The sequence below is a fragment of the Cucurbita pepo genome, chromosome 14 (genome assembly GCF_057944985.1).
Source record: "Cucurbita pepo subsp. pepo isolate OVF chromosome 14, ASM5794498v1, whole genome shotgun sequence".
Classification (NCBI taxonomy): domain Eukaryota; kingdom Viridiplantae; phylum Streptophyta; class Magnoliopsida; order Cucurbitales; family Cucurbitaceae; genus Cucurbita; species Cucurbita pepo.
In genome coordinates, this window is record NC_141811.1 from 3,935,405 (window position 1) to 3,954,027 (window position 18,623).

Sequence of the window (18,623 nt, forward strand, 5' to 3'; positions counted from 1 at the left end):
ATAAAAAAATTGGATTTTCAATATATACAAAGAAAGTCTACTTGCATCCATGAGAAAGGCTTTAATAATGTTGGGCTCTTTGGAGACAAAATGACATATAGGCCCATCATAAACAAATAAATTACAATATAATAATTTTGACGTTTTCTTATAATATGGTTACGTTACCTATTTGTCTTGAATTGTATTTTCGGTGAATAAAGCAAAATTTTCAAGAGGTCATCCAGTGTAGGATTGTTTCAACTAAAAAACATTTAACGTTGAATATGAAGGAAGTATGTGACTCATAATCCAAAAAATAGAGACGTATTTTGTGAGATCCTACATCGGTTAGGGAGGAGAACGAAACGCTTTTTATAAAAGTGTGGAAACCTCTCTCTAGCAGACCGTTTTAAAACCCTTGAGGGGAAGCCCAAAAAGGATAATATATGCTAGTGGTGGGCTTGGGCTGTTATAAATGGTATCAGAGCTAGACACGGGGCGATGTGCCAGTGAGGAGGTTGTTTCTCGAAGGGGGTAGACACAAGGCTGTGTGTCAGTAAGAACGCTGGGCCCTGTAGGGGGTGGATTTGGTGGAGGTCCCACATCGATTTGAGAAATGAACTAGTGTCAGTGAGGATGCTGGGCCCATGAAGGGAGGTGGATGTGAGATATCATATCAGTTGGGGAGGAGAACGAAACATCCTTTATAAGGGGAGAGCGGGAAGTTTGCCCTGATGGGGGGTGGATTGTGAGATCCCACATCGGTTGGGGAGGAGAACGAAACACCCTTTATAAAGGGAGAGCCGGAATTTGGAGTAGGATTGTGAGATCCCACATCGATTGGGGTGGAGAACGAAACACCCTTTATAAGGGGAGAGCGGAAAGTTTGCCCTGAAGGGAGTGGATTGTGAGATCCCACATCAGCTGGAAAGGAGAACGAAACACTCTTTATAAAAGAAGAGCGGGAAGTTTAAATGAGTCATATTTAACACAAGCTGCATTTAGGTATTTGAAGTCGACAGTAAGATAAATCAAATTCACATAAGAAAAGAAGAAGAATTTGTCTCGAGTCACAATCGGCTCGCACAAAGACTCCTAAATCCATCCCAAGCCTCTTCCTCTTGTTTCAGAGAAATAAGTGGCTCACGAGGTCTTTCTCTATCTCGAGTCACAATCAGCTCGCACAAAGACTCCTAAATCCATCCCGAGCCTCTTCCTCTTGTTTCAGAGAAATAAGTGGCTCACGAAATCCTTCTCTCACGAAGATTCAGACAAAACCGAACATGGACGGCGGAGTTTTCCAACCATACCCTTAATGTGAAATAAATTTCACTAAAGTGAAAAGGAAAACAAGAGGGTCCCATGTAGGGGTAGATTGGTCCAAGAAAAATAAAGCATAGCCATAAATTTCATGTGCATGATTTTTCTTCACAACTGCTGATAATTTAACGTACAGAGAGAGATACATCTAAATGGGTCCAAGTCTATCCACCCTCCATTTATGGCTATTTTTTCCCCCCTTATAATGACGTGTCACCAATTAATGAAACTAAATATCTTACGTGTAAATTAATCAACATTATTTTTAAATTCGTGATTTAAATTTAATTTTTTTCCAAATATTTTATATTAGTCTAAAAATGACTTCTTTAGATTATATTATTAATTATGCCGTGTTCTAATAAATATAACTCATTTATTGAAGGCAATTATTAAGTAAAATGGTAAAAAAAATTAAAATAAAAAAATGAATCATCAATATATATGGTATGGTACAGTAAATTTAACTAATTATGACGACAAAAACAAAAAAAATACTATTTTTGTTTGTTGTTGTTCATATCTTCAACCAAACAATTTTCTACCAAATAAAAATAAATAATAGTGAATAAAATTATTTAAAAATAAAAATATTTTATTTTTGTAATTAATGTTAGTGATGTTCTAACATATATTAGTGATAAATTGTGACTTTTAAATAATTGACATTTAAATTTTATGAAATTTTAATTATTATATATAATAATTTAAAAAAACAACCCGACGATTCAACCCAGCTCGAAAATAAATGGTTGGGTTGAAATATGAATTTTATTCATGTTGTTCGAGTCACTAAGACAACCAACCTAAAATATCGTTACACTCTTAGTTAACTGTATTTATGAAAGTTAAAATAAATAAATAAATAAATAAATATATTATTATTATAATATAGATAGATAATTAATTAATTAATTAATAAAAAGGAATTGAGAAGAAAAGCCAAACGACCATCACTGAGCAGAAACTCTGAGGCTCAGAGACAGAGGGAAAAGAGAGCGAGAGGAGTGGGGCGTTATTTATTGCTACCCTTCCACTCTCCTTTCACGCGCGTGTCTTATACGCGCAACAATTATACAATCATAATTTTTGGTAAATATATAATTTTAAATATAGATTAATATGTCTATTTTTAGTCTTCAAATGGGTGTTTTTTTTAATAATAATTTTAGTTTAATGTTATATATTTTAATATTTTTTTCAGCTTAATCTTGTTATTTATAAAATAATAAAATTTAAAATTTTAGAAGAGATACGAAATTAGAAGCTTTTTTTAATATCAATTTTTCATTGTTCGGGCTACTCTCTTTTGAGAAGAAAGCTCATGTGTTCACTAGCCCTCCCGTGGACTAAACAGAAAGAAAAAAAAAACGAGCAAGATTTTTAGTTGGAAAAAAATAAATCAAAGTCAATCTCTAAATTTGATATAGATAGATATAGCTCGCTTATTTTTCGGGTGACGCATATTTGTTTTTATATGGCATGACGATTTCACTCCCCTCGAGATTCCTACCGAGATCGACAAACAAAGGTTAAAGTTTTTATTTTTAAAGTCAAATCTCTAAAAAAAATTATATTTTTTTTCAAAAATAAAGGTTAAAGTTTAAAGGTTTTATTATTATTATTTTTTTTTTTTTATAATCAAGTGTGTAACACGTACTATGAGAAGCGCGTGGAGAAATGGAGAAGAATGTCTCAATGGGCACTTCGCGGCCACTCTCTCTCTCATACTGAAAGCTGCAGAGAGGCAATTATGATAATTTCGTTTTTTTTTTTGGTTCTTAAATTACGATTTTCCGTTTCTTTGATTCATCTTCTGTTATCATTGTGCCCTAGATCCATCCATGTCTTCCTTCTTCAGGTCCCAGTTCACTCCATAACCTTCACTCTCTGCATTTCTTTTTCCTCGGCCATTTTCTCTCCTTGGAAAACGTGGAAATACTTGAGGATCATCCATTTTGGTTCATTATTGGCTTTCTGTAAGTTCAGTGGATGATTTTCGGGATTCGATTACATTTAGTGTAGAGATTTTTCTATACGTTGCGAGTGCCGTTCCGGAATGTATTAAGGTTATTGCGTATGTTTTTAGTCTGAATTTTGGTAGGATTTGGCAAGATTTTGGGGGTTTATTGTGGAAATTGCTTAGGATTCGGAGTTGTGGCTGTTCTGGCTTGGTTGAGTTTTACTGATATTGAATATTGGATGCTAATTACTGTTGTAATGAGCTAATTTGTGTGTGTTTTAGGTTTAGTTCCTGAGTTTTTGTTGAGTTTTTGATGAATTTTCGCGTTATGGGAATGTTAGAAGAGGAGGATATATTAGTATTGGATGATTTGAAGCGTGAGTATTGATTCTGAAGGAGGGTATTGTTGGGGGTGGTTATTTTACATAATGGGTTCCGTTTGTTGTAAGCCCTCTGCTATTGAAGATAGCAAGGAAAGTCCAAGGGAGAGGCTGTCGAGTAAGGCCTCGTCTGACCTGCGTGTGGCGAGAGTGACTTCATCGACAAGGGAAGAAGTGTATCGATCTAAAGATCAGCACGATGGTAATGATGCAAGAGTGATGTTGATTGACAAACAGGTTAATGGGTCGGGCCGAATGCAGGGTGAGAATTTTGAGAGGAAGAGGGAGAAGATGGAGCATATGGGTGCTCAACATCCTTCAATGGGTAAAATTCCGAAGGCAGCTGAGGGAGACCACGTTGCTGCAGGGTGGCCTCCATGGCTGGCTGCAGTTGCTGGAGAGGCAATCAGAGGCTGGCTACCCCGACGAGCTGATTCTTTTGAGAAATTGGATAAAGTATGTTCTTTTGATGCTTTGCTTTAGAATTTTTGTCATTGGCCCCCTCTTAACTAACTCAAACACTGTAATAGTCGTAAAATGCGTATTTGTGCAGATTAGGATGATTGTAATAGTCGTAAAATGTGTATTTGTGCAGATTGGCCAAGGAACTTATAGTAATGTATATAGGGCTCGTGACCTTGACCAAAAGAAAATCGTTGCTCTGAAGAAAGTAAGGTTCGACAACTTAGAACCCGAGAGCGTCCGCTTTATGGCTAGGGAAATTCACATATTGCGTAGACTCGATCATCCAAATGTAATAAAGCTGGAGGGTCTAGTCACATCAAGGATGTCTTGCAGCCTTTATCTTGTTTTCGAGTACATGGAACATGACTTGGCAGGACTTGCTTCACACCCTGGCGTGAAGTTTACTGAGGCACAGGTAACTGCAGGATTTTAGCATTCTAAGACGCTCATCTGCATGCTCTCGGTTCACTTATTAATTCTGAATCTTAAGTGTAATTTATCTCGGGGCAGGTCAAGTGTTACATGCAGCAACTTTTACGGGGACTCGATCATTGTCACAGTCGTGGAGTTCTACATCGTGACATAAAGGGCTCGAACCTTTTAATTGACAACAATGGCATCTTGAAAATTGCTGACTTTGGTCTAGCAAGTCTTTTTGATATCCACCAAAATCAGCCCCTGACAAGTCGGGTTGTGACTCTTTGGTATCGACCGCCTGAGCTTTTACTTGGTGCTACTTATTATGGTATAGCTGTAGATTTATGGAGTACTGGCTGCATACTTGCTGAATTGTATGCTGGGAAGCCCATTATGCCAGGAAGAACAGAGGTATATTATTTTTAATTTTACGAAACTCGTAGCTCATGTTTTGATGTTTCTATCTCACGTTTGGAATCGTGATTTCCTAGCTTTTCTTTAGATCAAGTATTGACACTTGATTTATATGTTTTAGGTGGAACAGCTACATAAAATATTTAAACTCTGTGGCTCTCCTTCAGAGGATTATTGGAGAAAATCAAGGTTGCCACATGCAACGATATTTAAGCCCCAACAGCCCTATCGACGTTGTGTTGCAGACACGTTTAAGGATTTCCCTGCACCAGCTTTAGCTCTCATTGAGATGTTACTCTCGGTAGATCCTGCTGATCGTGGCTCTGCTGCTCTCGCCCTTAAAAGTGAAGTATGTTGTGTTGGGTGATACATTTCTTTCTTATAATACTGTTGTATCAGAGTATCCAATCTTCATCAAGTGTGTACGTTTCTTATCCCTTTGTCGTCCCGGCATTTTTGAAGTCATCGTAGACTGTAGGTCGTATTTATTAAGTCGAGTTGTGTAGATCTGTTTAAAGGGAGTCCTAGTGGTATGGGCTTAGATTGGAGTTATTCTCTAAGGCCATTGGTTTCCATTGGTTCAAGCCCTTGCTCAAAATTTAGTAACTTAAAATCTTGTTTGTCTCCGGGAGCTCACCTTGAGTTGGTGAAGCCTCTCTGGAGATTAACTATGGGAAGCCATTAACATAATGCTAGGAAGGGAGCCCCTAGAGAGAGGGAGTGTGAGATCCCACATTGGATGGAGAGGAGAAGGAAGCATTCTTTATAAGGGTGTGGAAACCTCTCCCTAGAAGACACGTTTTAAAAACCTTAAGAGGAAGCTCGAAAGGGAAAGCCCAAAGAGGACAATATCTGCTAGTGGTGGGCTTGAGCTGTTACAAATGGTATTAAGAGTCAGACACCAAGCGATGTGCTAGTGAGGAGGCTGAGCCCCAAAGGGAGATGGACACGAGGCGGTGTGCCAGCAAGGACGTTGAGCACCGAAGGGGGGTGGATTGGGAGGTTCCACATTGATTGGAGAAGGGAACGAGTGATAGCGAGGACGTTGGGCCTTGAAGGTGGTGGATTGTGAGATCCCACATCGGTGGGGGAGAACGAAACATTTTTTATAAGGGTGTGGAAACCTCTCCCTAACAGATGCGTTTTTAAAACCTAGAGGGAAAGCCCGAAAGGCCAAAAACTTTATACGAGGCTATTATTTTTTCTAGAGCTTTTTATTCTCCGTCGGTATTTTTCGTATGTTTTTTTCTGTTATTTTGATTTAGTAACTACAATTTGTTTATTTTGGGACTATTTTGGATTGTTCATTTCAGTTCTTTTCAACAAAGCCTCTTCCTTGTGATTCTTCAAGCTTGCCAAAGTATCCTCCCAGCAAAGAATTGGATGCCAAGATAAGGGATGAGGAAGCTAGAAGGTATTGGATTGTTCATTTATCAACTTACTTTCCTCGCTAAAATCTCACAAGGAATTAAAATTTTAATGTCTGATGTTCTTAATGAATCTTGGAATAAGTTAAACTCGAGTTATTTTTCAGTACCACCAACCTGGAGTACTGTCAATCTATTTAGGCAGGTCGATCGATCGTGATTTGTGATCTTTTACCCGGTTATCGGACTGTACTTTTCCAATCTTTAGTGCTATGAAAACAATTTACATGGTTTATAAATAACTTCCTGTGGTTAAATTGGTAGACAAGGAGCAGTAGGAAGCAAGGGACACCGACTTGACCTGCAAAGGAAAAATAGCGAGTCTCGAGCCATCCCTGCACCTGATGCCAATGCCGAGTTAGCCTCATCAATGCAGGTATCATTCTGTTGAACCATTTTAAAGGGGTGTTGCAATTTAGCTAGGGAGTCCAAGTGGTGTATTTCAGTTGACTTTCGTGCTCGTTTTTATGCTTTTCGATGTCTTGGAAACTTTTTGGCCCCTTCCTCTAACCCATCGACGTCGACCTATCCATGACATTATTCAAAGTCTGTCTAACTGCTCTGTTTTTCTCTTGAAATGTTTTGCTAATAAGATTACTCGTTGCAGAAACGACAAGGTCAGTTCAATTCGAAGAGCCGGAGTGAGAAGTTTAACCCACATCTAGAAGAAGCGTCGGGTTTTCCTATCGATCCACCTAGACCTTCACAAGGAGCAGAAAGAATGGATTCTCACGTGCGTCATCCTAAGAAAGCCTCACATTCAGGGCCACTTGCTCAGCGGGCTGCTTGGGCAAAGGCTAGTAAGAACTCTGATGACGCTCCCAAAATGTCAACCGGGGCCGAAACGTTCTCAACTTCAGGACTAGTTGCAGCTAGAAGAAGTATGCTGGCTGAAGATTGCAGGGAAAAGCCTGACTCTTCACAAGGAGAGGTTAAAAAACTAATTGGCAGGTTTCCTGGTTCCTCCAAAGAAACCTCGGAGTCGTCGATGCTACCAGGCCAGAAGTTCTCAAATCACAGTATTGTAGGCTCACACGACAAAGAGAGAAGCAGCACCAAAGACCCTATAGCTGTAAGTATGCGAGCGTCGTATCGTACCATGCTTTCTGGTGCATTTTTTCTTGCATTGGCATCGTTTTTTACGTTACTGATTGTCGATATCAGCCATTAAAGCTGAGCTATTTGCTCTTACCATGGTTTTCTGAGTGTCTGTTCATGTACATAATACTAATACAACAGGTGGGTTATGGCTCAAACGGTCATAAGATTCACTACTCTGGTCCATTACTGGTCCCCTCAAGCAACATGGACCAAATGTTTAAGGACCACGATCGCCATATCCAAGAAGCAGTAAGACGAGCTCGGCTCGACAAGGCAAAGGCACGGAAGGTTCAAGCCGACGGGAAACAGATGTCAACAAATTCATTATTCGTCTCCGGTCATTAAGCGAGGAGATCGGTAGATATGGAACGACAACAAATGTTAAAGAGTTCATTGTTAGGTGAGCAGATACTACTCTAGAAATGGTGATCAAATGATTGGCCTGTTGTACAGGGAAGTCTTCCTAGTTTTTTTAGACGAAAAAGGGTCAAAAAACCTTCCTCTCTTCTCGTACGTGCTCGCAAGGTAACACGTGTAACTCGGTTGCAAATTATGTAGGCTCTGAATATTTTGGCCATTCTTGTAGAGAATTTGTATTTCTGGCTGTATAGTTCAAGTGAATATGACATTGTCTAGAGAATTGTTGGAGACCAGAAAGATTTTACTACCACATTTTCTTCTTCTTATCCATGACTTCGATGATTTCAAGGACGAAAATATCGACAACGTCTCGATTTTGAAGATATTGATATGTACGACAGGCTGAAGTTTGAGTTTAGTTGCATTTTGATCAACCCCTTGGATTTGGTTTAGATTTTGGTCACCGTCACAAAAGACAGGGGACGTGTGACACTCGTGACACAAAAGGGCAAGAACTAGCAAAAGTGTCCGAGGTTTCATTATTCGATTCGTTTCCCATTCAAAATACAAGGGCAGTTTGGACAATCAACTGACTTGCAATATCTAAATAAGAAAGCATATACTATAAAGGGGAAAAAAAATGAAGCCATGTATAGAAAGGGTATGGGATAAAGTTTTTACATAAACAGTAGAGCTCAAGCTCTAATGATCCCAACCTGTGGAAAAATGCATTTAATGCTACTATTGGTGCTAACCTTTAGTTTATAATGTTTGCTGTAGCCATGGTTTGTATAATTCTGCTCCCTGTACTTCAGCAATGCACCGTTCTTCGAGTTGATGCTCGAACGAACCCGGGATATAGCTGTCTCCCCTTCTCTGCTTCTGCCTTCTCGAGTTTTACTTGTACAAAATTCATTTACACTGGTTTTCCGCAGACCTACTGGCCAAAACCAGTCTAGCTATGAGACGATGAAGCCGTTGAGCTCCTTGGCCTGGTTTGAGTTTATTCGGGTTACCGACTGTCGAACACTTAGGGTGGCCTGCACACCAACCACCAGGAGTGAAGTCTCCTTTCTTTCGACCAAGCAAATCCTTGTCGATTCGATCTAGCACGGGATCATCTTGTTTGAACTTCCGAGCAAAGGCAGCATTGCTTGTGAATATTTTCTCTGTGTCGTTAAGAGTTAGCGTGTGTGGATGCTGTTTCGGGGGGTTGTCCCAAGAGATGTAGTGTAAGTCGTGGTTCACTGCTGTAGTAGCGAACTCGGGCACATTGCATATGACAGTGTGAAAATAACCTTCAGGAGAGGACACAAAATTACTGTAGTACATGAGAAGAGTTCTTGGAAGATTATCCCAACCCCAAATGATGTATTCCACGAACGCACGAGATAGAACCATCCATGCCGAACCTGCAGAAGAGAGTTGTGTTATTTGATTGCTCGAAAGATTCAACGACGCAGGTCGTTGAGTGGCTGGCAATACTGATTCATACAAAGCATCTTCCTTACAAGTAAATTTTAACATTTGGGGAATGTTATAACCCCTCGAAACCGAATCTACTCGACTACTGGATGAGGAAAGAAAGAGCCCTACTAAGTAAAGACTAGTTCAAACTTATAACAGCCTACCGCTAGTAGATATTGTCCACTTTGGCCCATTACGTATCGCCGTTAGCCTCACAGTTTTAAAATGCGTCTAGTAGAGAGAGGTTTCCAGACCCTTATAAGGAATGTTTCATTTCCCTCTCAAACTGACGTGGGATCACACAATCCCCCCCCCCCTCCCCTAGGGGCCCAGCGTCCTCATTGACACGCCACCCAATGTCTGGCTCTCATACCATTTGCAATAGTCCAAGCCCACCACAAGCAGATATTGTCCGCTTGACTCGTTACATATCGTCGTCAGCCTCGTGATTTTAAAACGCATCTACTAGGGAGAGGTTTCCACACCCTTATAAGGAATTCTTCATTCCCTCTCTCAAACCAACGTGAGATCACACAATCCACCCCCTGGGGGCCCAGTATCCTCACTGGCACACCACCCAATATCGGGCTCTAATACCATTTATAACAGCCCAAACCCACCACTAGCATATATTATCCACTTTCGCCCGTTCTATATCTCCATCAGCCTCACAGTTTTAAAACACGTTTACTAGAGAGAGATTTCCACACCCTTAAAAGAAATACTTCGTTCACCTCTCAAACCGACATGGAATCACACAAAACTCCTATGCAAATCAATGATCCCAATGTACTTTCAAACACTAGGAAGATGAAGGCAAAATGAACAAAGGTTTATAGAGGAACACAAACCAGTAAACAATTTAAACGCAGTAGGCAAAGTTCGAGATGGATTGACGTCGAAAATATCCGATTTGGTCTTCGAATACAGACCGGGATCTATGATTAACGGCATTGCTCGTTTTTCCCTGTAAATACAATCAAGTGAGCAAGTATAAGAACAAGTTATACACAATATGAGCAAATATGAAAGAGATGAAAGAACACTATACTAACTCTTTCCACCCCAACTGGCTTGTATGCTCAAGAAAATTCAAGTTTCGATCCAAATTTTTGAACGTATAGAGAAGATCTGCAATGCAAAACCAATGAAATTTCATTAAATCAAATAAGTTCATTCCAAGTTCATAAGCTAAATGATATGAACAAACCATCTTGAGTCACAAGAGGATAATCAGAAGCACTGAGGTTGATGAACCAATCCCAGTCCCTACTCCTCTTAAGAAGGATGGCACAAGCATGAAGAGTATTAGCCACCATGGTGGGTCCTCTATAAGTAACCATATTAGCCTTGCTGATCATGAAAACATTCTGAACTTCAACAAAAAGCGACTCGTTTCTGACCCGGGAGGCCAATTCCAAACGTTCCTCCGCCGGTGACTCGAGGTCTAAGTGGACAACATATTGATTCAAAGGGTGATACAATGCTTTAAGGAGTCTCCATAGCTTTTCCAAGTCACCCTTTGATCCAGAAATCAAATAAGCAAAACGAGGGATCGTTGGTTCGTTAAGAGGTGAAGGTCGGACGATCTTTGATTCAGCAAAAACGGCACCCGTGTTGTTTATAGTCATCATTTGAGCGGGAAAGATTGCGAAAAATGAATTGATTGTGTAAAGTGAGGAGACAAGACCGAGGTTGAATAAGGTGACAAGAAGAAATATGAACATGAGAGAGCTTAACACGAGAGGAAACATCCATTTCCTCTCCATGTTCATAGACCCCATCACAAGATCTTATCATGGATTGATATCAACTCTAGTTTCTATATATCATTCTTGACGGCAGGGTCTAGCTTATTTGCTAGTCTTTTGATAAGATCAAGGCACCAAATGACAACCCCAAGCTGTTGAAGTTTGGACCAAGACCCTTGAGAAACAAAACAAATGCAACAAATCAATAGTTCATACTTATACACAACGTTGATGAATATAACAAATATAGAAAGGCCTCAAATCAGTAAGTTCTTAAAGGAAAATAAGAACACAACCCAGTTCTAAACCAAAACTAGATAAGAACAGCTTAAGAAACCCTAACCTGTACATTCCAAATCAGACAAGAAATGGGCGATGAAGTTGAAAATAACTTGTTCATTACAGAGAATCCATGAAGAAACAGTCTAAAAGAACGAAATGCCATAACAATCATCCAGAACAAGAGCAACCCAGATGAACAGATCCTTAAATCATTGAACAGAAACAAAATCACAAGAATCCAAAGAAACCCATCAAAGAATCAAATCAAAATGAGGAAGGGATTCAAGAAACAAACGATTTCCCCAATACCCACCAGGGGAAAATCTATTGGGAAGATGAAACAGGAATACCCAGAAGACAAAAACAATGTAAAGAAGCAAGAATCGTCCATGGGGGCAAGAGAATACGTAAAAGACAAGGAAGAAACAGGGAGAAACGCAACAAGAACACGAAGAACTAGAGAGAGAGAGAGAGAGAGAGAGAGAGAGAGAGAGAGAGAAACCTGCCGTTCTCTGTGATTGGAGCAGAACAATGGCGTTGGTGTAAGAAACAAAGAGGGAATTATAAAGAACAACGAGCGGATTTAGAGAGATCGAAATTGAAATGAGGGAATAGCTTTTTTGGGCAAAAGGGGAAGGAGAAGGACAAGTGTTTGCATCACAGAGAGATTTGGGAGAGAAAAAAAAGGCAAAAAGAGAGGAAAACAGCCTTTTATGTTCTTTGGGGTTGGGATTTATTGCACCTAAGTTTGTGATTTTCCATTGTTTTTGCCTAACTTTCCATTTTTTCCCCCACAATTTCCTCCCAATTGATGTGAATTTCAGCTTATCTTATAAGCTTCTGTGCATTTCAACTTCCAACAATGGCGGAATTTGGTGTTCTATCTGTTCATTTCAAAGTTGAGTTTAGATTTTCATGATTGATAGAATTAATCTCTGTTATTAATGATGAATTATCTGCAGATTTGTTTTTGTTGTTTATTGTAATCTTGGTTTAATTAATTGTTAATGATATAATTAAACCAAATAACATTCAATAATGTACAAGATCCAAAAGGGACATAATTATTTTACTTCAAAAAGACAAACTCTTGTTTAAAATTTTAAATTATTCAATAATTTACATTTTTCATTAATGAATCTAGAACATTTTAATTTATTCTTAATTAAATTCCAAAATAAAAATAAAATTTAAAAAATAAATTTAATTACGAATATGAATTTTGACCTACTTTTAAATTTTAAGGAATAAAACGACAAATATGAACTAACTTATTAAATTAATAATTTCAATAGGTATTCGCCATAATTAATTATAGTATTCATATAATTCAATGGCTATGTTAATATACATGCTCAAAATTTCATCATTATTTTATTAAATAATTAAAAATAAATAAATATAATTATAAAAATTTGGATAATAAAATAAATATTTAAAAAGTCAACAAAATAGAATTTAAATTGAAATTTTTAAGTAGCTAAAATATCATGTCATTGATGACATATTGATTGGGCGGTTGGAGGATCTGAGAGATTTTATCAGATGCTGACGCGACCACTCACGCAATCGTTACACCCTACCTGTAAAGCAGTTGTTGGCCGTCGGATCTTAATCTGAGAGCTCAAATTTCATGACGTGGAACGCATGTGACTGTTGGAAACAGTTGGGCCCCGCGGAGTTTTTGAGTTGCCGTCCTTTAATGCTCATCTGCCGGAAGTTCAATTTTTATTTTTATTTATTTTTTTTATCCACAATTTAAATTTAGATTTAGTTCATTAATTATTTGTTTATTCAATGATCAATCTCGATTCCATCTTGTAACACGTACTTGTTGATGTGTGTTAGTGCCTAAGTGTCGACTTGTTATGTAGCTAGCTAGTTAGTTGTAACGACCTAGTAAATATTGTCCTTTTTGGACTTTTCCTTTCGGGTTTCCCCTTAGGGCACATGTACTTCATGTGTATTAGTGTCTTAAGCGTCGATTTGTCATGTAGCTAGCTAGTTGTAACGACCCAGGCCCACCACTAGCAGATATGTCCTTTTTGGGCTTTTCCTTTCGGGTTTCCCCTCAAGGCTTTAAAACGCGTCTGCTAGGAGAAGGTTTCCACACCCTTATAAATGGTGATTTGTTCTCCTCCCCAACCAATGTGGGACATCACACTAGTAGTCGACTATGATTGGAGAGACGAGATATCATCGCAACAACGGTCGTAGGGATAAGAAAAAGACTCTCAATCACTCGATCACTTCAAACATTCATAAGATCATAATTTTCAGATCACAAGTGAGCTAGATTGGTAAAGATAAATCTAAAGGCTCAAATTTTTCTTAGTTCTTCAGCCTTAGGCGGGGTCAATCCCACGACTAAGATAATCGCGCAACAGCTTCCCGTGGAGCCTTCTGTGGATTATCAGGTCTGCCCGATTACTTTTAGATCTAATCGATAATTTAAACATAGTCTAACTAGTTCTTAGATTCCAAGAAAGATCGGGCAAACCATGCTAAAATGGGCAGAGTAACCACAATACTTCAGAAGCAAAAAACTGGCATTTGGAACTCAGTTTTATTACATAGGCTTGACCAGGACAAGATTAAGAACAGCTATATATATTTCTTCAGTTTAAACTCCAAGCAATCACTAGCAGAGATGGGAGAAAATAGGCTAAACTTACTTGGAACAGTCTCTCAAGCTGTGATGTCTGAGAAGGAAGTGGTAGTCTGGAACCCATGATCATCAGGCAGTGGACCATTTCCTGGTCGGATTGAGATGGCCACCTGCAGCCCTGAAACGTCGTGGATTGCATTTGAATAAGTATGAAACAAGTAAATTTGCAATTCTTTTGAAGCTCCATATGATAGTTTATCACAAGAACACTTCGTTTAGGCCAAATGCAGTTCCGATATAGCACGAACGGGTTCTACTAATTTTTCGTCCATAAACTAACAGCAAAGAATAGCTCAAAGTAGAGAGACTCATTACCTGCTGCTTTTGCTGCTACAGCTTCCTGATAGACATCTGTGATGAACAGGATCTCTGATGGTGTATCAACTCCAAGAGACTCTGAAATCTCAACATAACTCCTTATTTCTCTTTTGTTCCTGAGATACAAGAGCAGTTCGACCATCATGTTTGTGATAAAGAGTATGATTAAAACATGAAAATAACAGCAATTGGTTACCCCACAGCAGTGTCAAAGAATCCTGATAAGTATTTTCTTAGATCACCATAATTAGTCTTTCCGAATATAAGCCTTTGTGCCAACCTGCTTCCGCTCGAGTATATGTAGACCTGTTCATGCCAGTAACGATACAAGTTATTACTGGTTTGTAATGTCTGTCGGAGACTCGGAGAACTTTTGGTCAATTATCACCAGGAAGGAAAATCAATCACAAGACATCTATTATTAGACAGGTCTGTCACTACTAACCCAAATATGAAATCATCCGTCTCATCTAATAACTGAGTTTAGTCTTTCTGTCAGATCTCACATCGATTGAAGAGGAGAATAAAACATTCTTTATAAGAGTGTGGAAATCTCTTACTAGCATATGCATTTTAAAAATCTTGAGGAGAAGCTCGAAAGGGAAACCTCAAAGAGGACAATATCTGCTAGCGGTGGGTTTGGGCCGTTACGCTTTCCTAAATAGGTTGTGAGGAACACTTTGAACACATCTGCAAAAAAATTTCTTCAAAGTGACTTAAGTACGCTTAAGTTTAGTCTTCTCTACGCATCAATGCAATTTAGAGGACTCAAAGGACATCCATTCAAATCTTGGATTGTTGAATTAAGAGAGATCAATAAATATCGTTTTTATTTTAGTAGTAATCACATCATTTCTTCGTCACTTGGTTTAGAAAAAGGTTGTGGCCCCAAAGCCGAATTGACCGATGGTAGTCGGTCAAAGCTCCAATAGGTAGTCAATCCCTTCTCAGGGAACCGTACGTGATCATTCTTCCATTAAAGCAAGAGGTGAGTAGGATTCTGAACATCCCGAGATAGTTCGGTCTACATCCAGTCCAGCGCGGGAGTTAGAACATTGAGAAGACTTTTTCCTAGTTAATCTCAAATAGAAACTTGTACTGATTTTAGCAAGAATCAAGAGGGGGAAGGGAACAACCTTAATGCCCAAAGCATGCCATCTCTCAAGAGCCTCTGGCACATCATCAAAAACTATTCCCTCCAATTCATTCCCTGAAAATCCTGTTCTCCATATGTGACCCTGCATAGCTAGAAGTCAGCTCACTCAGAAAATCTGCCAAATGAATTGCAGTAAGATAAATTGAGAATCATTTTACTTGCATACTTGCAATTGTTTCAAGGCAGTTATCTTGCGGTCAGCTTTTATCATTGCTTCAACATTAGCAACCAATGCTGCAATGACTTCCTCTCTCCCAGCATTATCAGGAGGGATGGGCACAGCTTCAGCAACACCTTTTTTCAAATCTTCTTCAACCTGAAACACATTTTTATTGATAAACGCTCACATCATCGACGTAATGATTCATCTGCAAATTTAGAACTTTTGGAATTTGGTTATCCAGACATATTTTCTCTGAATCTTTGTATTGAGGAACAGAAGATTCTGAAAACAATCCCAAATAGCCTCTCAAGTACCAAATTCTAACAGCCCAAGTCCACCGCTAACAGATATTATCCTCTTTGGGTTTTCCCTTTTGGATTTCCCCTCAAGGTTTTTAAAACGTGTCTGCTAACGAGAGGTTTCCACACCCTTATAAAGTGTGTTTCGTTCTCCTCCCTAACCGATGTGGGATCTCACAATCCACCTCTCTTCAAGGTCCAGCGTCCTCGCTGGCACTCGTTCCTTTCTCCGATTGATGTGGGACCCCCCACTAAATCCACCCCCTTCGGAGCCCAACGTCCTTGCTGGCACATCGCCTCATGTCCACCCCCCTTCGGGGCTCAGCCTCCTCGCTGGCACATTGCCTGGTGTCTGGCTCTAATACTATTTCTAACAACCCAAGCCCACCGTTAGCAAATATTGTCCTCTTTGGGCTTTCCCTTTCGAGCTTCCTCTCAAGGTTTTTAAAATACGTCTGCTAGGAGAAATTTCTACACCTTTGTAGAGGGTGTTTCGTTCTCCTCCCCAACCAATGTGGGATCTCACACAAATTGAATTTACTGGTAGGAGGAGATTTATGTATCACATATTAACTCATGAACGCACAGGCTATTCCTGTTTAACTAACAATGCCCAAGTAAATACCGTAAATAGATCGTAGACATTCTACAGACTGCAACATAATCAAAATACTGTTGAACCAAAATATCTTACTTGTGAACGCAATAACTTAATGTCATCTTGAGTTTCTGCAGTTTCATACGTTAAAATCAAATGCTTTCCAACATTATCACGAGCATATGGAAAGAGAACGTCAGTAACGAAAGATATTGGTGTAGTAGTCCCTTCGATATCAAGAACTATGCAACGCTGCATCGAAAATATAAAGGAAAAATGAACCACAATTGAAAAGAAGATTCCTAACCCAGATACAAAAATGATATACCTCAAAGGTAAAGAAAAGAATGAAAAATCAAAGGCTAAAATTTTAAGCTTCCCAATTAAACAAAATGCACTTCAACTCACTGGCAATGGTTTGTTTTCATTATCTAAACCTTGAGCCCCAGCCTTCACAGAAATTTTGCTTGACATTCCTTTGATGCTCCCAAAAGGATCCTGAGTTGGAGAAGACTAATCAATGCCTAGTTGACGAAGCTTAATAGCAGCATCAAAGAGATAGTGATAACAATCAGCCTGTAAAATTAAGTTATTGATTACTGAGACCGAATGAAAGCAAGACAGACTCGAAATCAATTTCTTGAAATTGTATAAACTCAGAGGTTTCATCATCTACAAAGCTCAAAGGAACTTCTCACTCGAAGGTTTCAATCAAATAAAATGGGACGATAAGAAAAAGCACATACAATGCTGAATAATTTTGAGATTTACGACGCAAAATAACAAAACAAAACCTGCTCCTTACTTAAAGTAATGCCACAACAATAGTTATTGTTGCTGTGTTTAATAAGAAACACAAATTTGGTTATGGTGGATGGATTTGGCAATCAAATAAGAACGAAAAAGGTTGGTCGATCATGCAAAGATCAGTGAAGTTAATGTCTCGAGGTATAGGAGACATTGCTTATATGAACATTAGCTCATTTATAGCATAACTATGTATTTTCTATTCATCACAAGTTGATTATACTCTTATACAGGGAACTGTACCTTCATAAAAAGAGGTCCACCATCCAAACAGTTCGGGAGCTTGTGAGAAAATGGCTTTGGAGGTGGTGAATATAAGATTGACCCACCATAAGATAACATGCAGGTGTCCTCCGCTACCATTCTCTCCTTCTTAACACCTGTGTATAATCAAACAAAAGCAAAAGAAAACTCATCTAAATCCGTGAATTCAAAGCCCTTTATACTCTTGCCAAACAAAAAATAAAGAATGTTTGGAAAAACAGGTGATCTTAGGCTAGTTCTTGATGGCGTGAACCATTAAGATCATCTTCTTCTGCAAAGAGAAGGGGAAATTGGATATCCTCCCAACAAGAACTAGTTTGAATTACAACGACGCCTAGCCATATTCATACGCCAGTTACAAACATCCAAAAAGTCTGAATCAGAAGGAATTACCTTAATCAAAACAATTCTACACCAAAAAGACTAAAGGAAAATCACATTCCCAAGGAACAGAAGAACTGAATTAAAAAGAGAAAGATGGAGAAATTCTCACCGGAATGTGACAAAGCGATTGCGTGTTGTCCCTTGGGAATGGAGTGGTCGTGAACCTTGATGGCAATGCTACCGGCGGGGCGGGAAACAAATCGGAGGCCGTAGAATTGGCGGGAAAGCTCCGCCATCAGAGCCTTCGTATTGTTTGCAGCCTTGGTGTCCACATAAGCTAGAGAAGCCGTAGCCAACTTGACTCCATTGACGGCCAGAGGTGAAGCCATCGCCATTTGAGTGATTCAACAGAGATCAGAGAAGAAGGATAGAGAACGGATATACCTTCGCTGGCCTTTCTTCCTCTTACTGAAAACTTTCACTTTTTACATTTTAGTCCCCATATTTTTTTACTTTTTACCATTTAACCCTTATAATTTGATTGACAGTTAAATGAAAATTTATCCAAATTTTATAATATTTTTTATTTTTGAGTTTATTAACTATTAATATTAATAATTATCTTCAAATAAATTATTTTAATAAAATTATTCAAAAATTGAATTATTAATTATACATTGAAGTAAATGATGATAAG

General features: G+C 38.8%; 3 protein-coding genes across 5 annotated transcripts; 1 reads left to right on the plus strand and 2 right to left on the minus strand.

Annotated features, from left to right (window-relative positions):
* The first annotated feature begins 3,056 nt into the window (after positions 1-3,056).
* LOC111809872 (putative serine/threonine-protein kinase At1g54610) lies at positions 3,057-8,155 on the plus strand. Its single transcript, XM_023696335.2, has 8 exons — positions 3,057-4,101; positions 4,241-4,525; positions 4,621-4,938; positions 5,063-5,290; positions 6,255-6,355; positions 6,633-6,744; positions 6,976-7,440; positions 7,608-8,155. The coding sequence occupies exons 1-8, from the start codon at positions 3,694-3,696 to the stop codon at positions 7,812-7,814; spliced, it is 2,124 nt and encodes a 707-aa protein (XP_023552103.2). The 5' UTR covers positions 3,057-3,693; the 3' UTR covers positions 7,815-8,155.
* Positions 8,156-8,423: 268 nt separating this feature from the next.
* Positions 8,424-11,972, minus strand: LOC111810254 (beta-glucuronosyltransferase GlcAT14B). 2 transcript variants are annotated; one of them, XM_023696908.2, is made up of 5 exons: positions 11,832-11,972; positions 10,507-11,222; positions 10,352-10,427; positions 10,148-10,263; positions 8,424-9,241 (listed from the first exon to the last, which is right to left on the minus strand). In XM_023696908.2, the coding sequence occupies exons 2-5, from the start codon at positions 11,078-11,080 to the stop codon at positions 8,742-8,744; spliced, it is 1,266 nt and encodes a 421-aa protein (XP_023552676.2). In that variant the 5' UTR covers positions 11,081-11,222; positions 11,832-11,972; the 3' UTR covers positions 8,424-8,741. The 2 variants fall into 2 exon arrangements, with proteins under 2 accessions (XP_023552676.2, XP_086973613.1); XM_087117487.1 differs by lacking the exon at positions 11,832-11,972 and having other exon boundaries at positions 10,507-11,825.
* A 753-nt stretch (positions 11,973-12,725) lies between these two features.
* LOC111809725 (putative bifunctional methylthioribulose-1-phosphate dehydratase/enolase-phosphatase E1 1) lies at positions 12,726-18,417 on the minus strand. Of its 2 annotated transcripts, none has more exons than XM_087117622.1 (9): positions 18,096-18,417; positions 17,582-17,718; positions 16,940-17,029; positions 16,628-16,783; positions 15,638-15,787; positions 15,452-15,553; positions 14,512-14,621; positions 14,313-14,431; positions 12,726-13,039 (listed from the first exon to the last, which is right to left on the minus strand). In XM_087117622.1, the coding sequence occupies exons 1-9, from the start codon at positions 18,319-18,321 to the stop codon at positions 13,029-13,031; spliced, it is 1,101 nt and encodes a 366-aa protein (XP_086973748.1). In that variant the 5' UTR covers positions 18,322-18,417; the 3' UTR covers positions 12,726-13,028. The 2 variants fall into 2 exon arrangements, with proteins under 2 accessions (XP_086973748.1, XP_023551888.2); XM_023696120.2 differs by lacking the exon at positions 12,726-13,039 and adding an exon at positions 13,818-14,115 and having other exon boundaries at positions 18,096-18,409.
* Between the last annotated feature and the right edge of the window lie 206 nt (positions 18,418-18,623).

Excerpts from the sequence above, each read along its gene's own strand:
- LOC111810254 (XM_023696908.2), bottom strand. The coding sequence starts at position 11,080 with ATGGGGTCTATGAACATGGAGAGGAAATGGATGTTTCCTCTCGTGTTA. Across the intron at positions 10,264-10,351 it reads AGCCAGTTGGGGTGGAAAGA|GGAAAAACGAGCAATGCCGT; the intron begins GTTAGTATAGTG and ends TTGTATTTACAG. Across the intron at positions 9,242-10,147 it reads TGCGTTTAAATTGTTTACTG|GTTCGGCATGGATGGTTCTA; the intron begins GTTTGTGTTCCT and ends TCTCTTCTGCAG.
- LOC111809872 (XM_023696335.2), top strand. The coding sequence starts at position 3,694 with ATGGGTTCCGTTTGTTGTAAGCCCTCTGCTATTGAAGATAGCAAGGAA. Across the intron at positions 5,291-6,254 it reads CTCTCGCCCTTAAAAGTGAA|TTCTTTTCAACAAAGCCTCT; the intron begins GTATGTTGTGTT and ends TGTTCATTTCAG. Across the intron at positions 6,745-6,975 it reads AGTTAGCCTCATCAATGCAG|AAACGACAAGGTCAGTTCAA; the intron begins GTATCATTCTGT and ends TACTCGTTGCAG.
- LOC111809725 (XM_023696120.2), bottom strand. The coding sequence starts at position 18,321 with ATGGCGATGGCTTCACCTCTGGCCGTCAATGGAGTCAAGTTGGCTACG. Across the intron at positions 15,788-16,627 it reads TTAAGTTATTGCGTTCACAA|GTTGAAGAAGATTTGAAAAA; the intron begins GTAAGATATTTT and ends AATGTGTTTCAG. Across the intron at positions 14,622-15,451 it reads GGCATGCTTTGGGCATTAAG|GTCTACATATACTCGAGCGG; the intron begins GTTGTTCCCTTC and ends TGGCATGAACAG.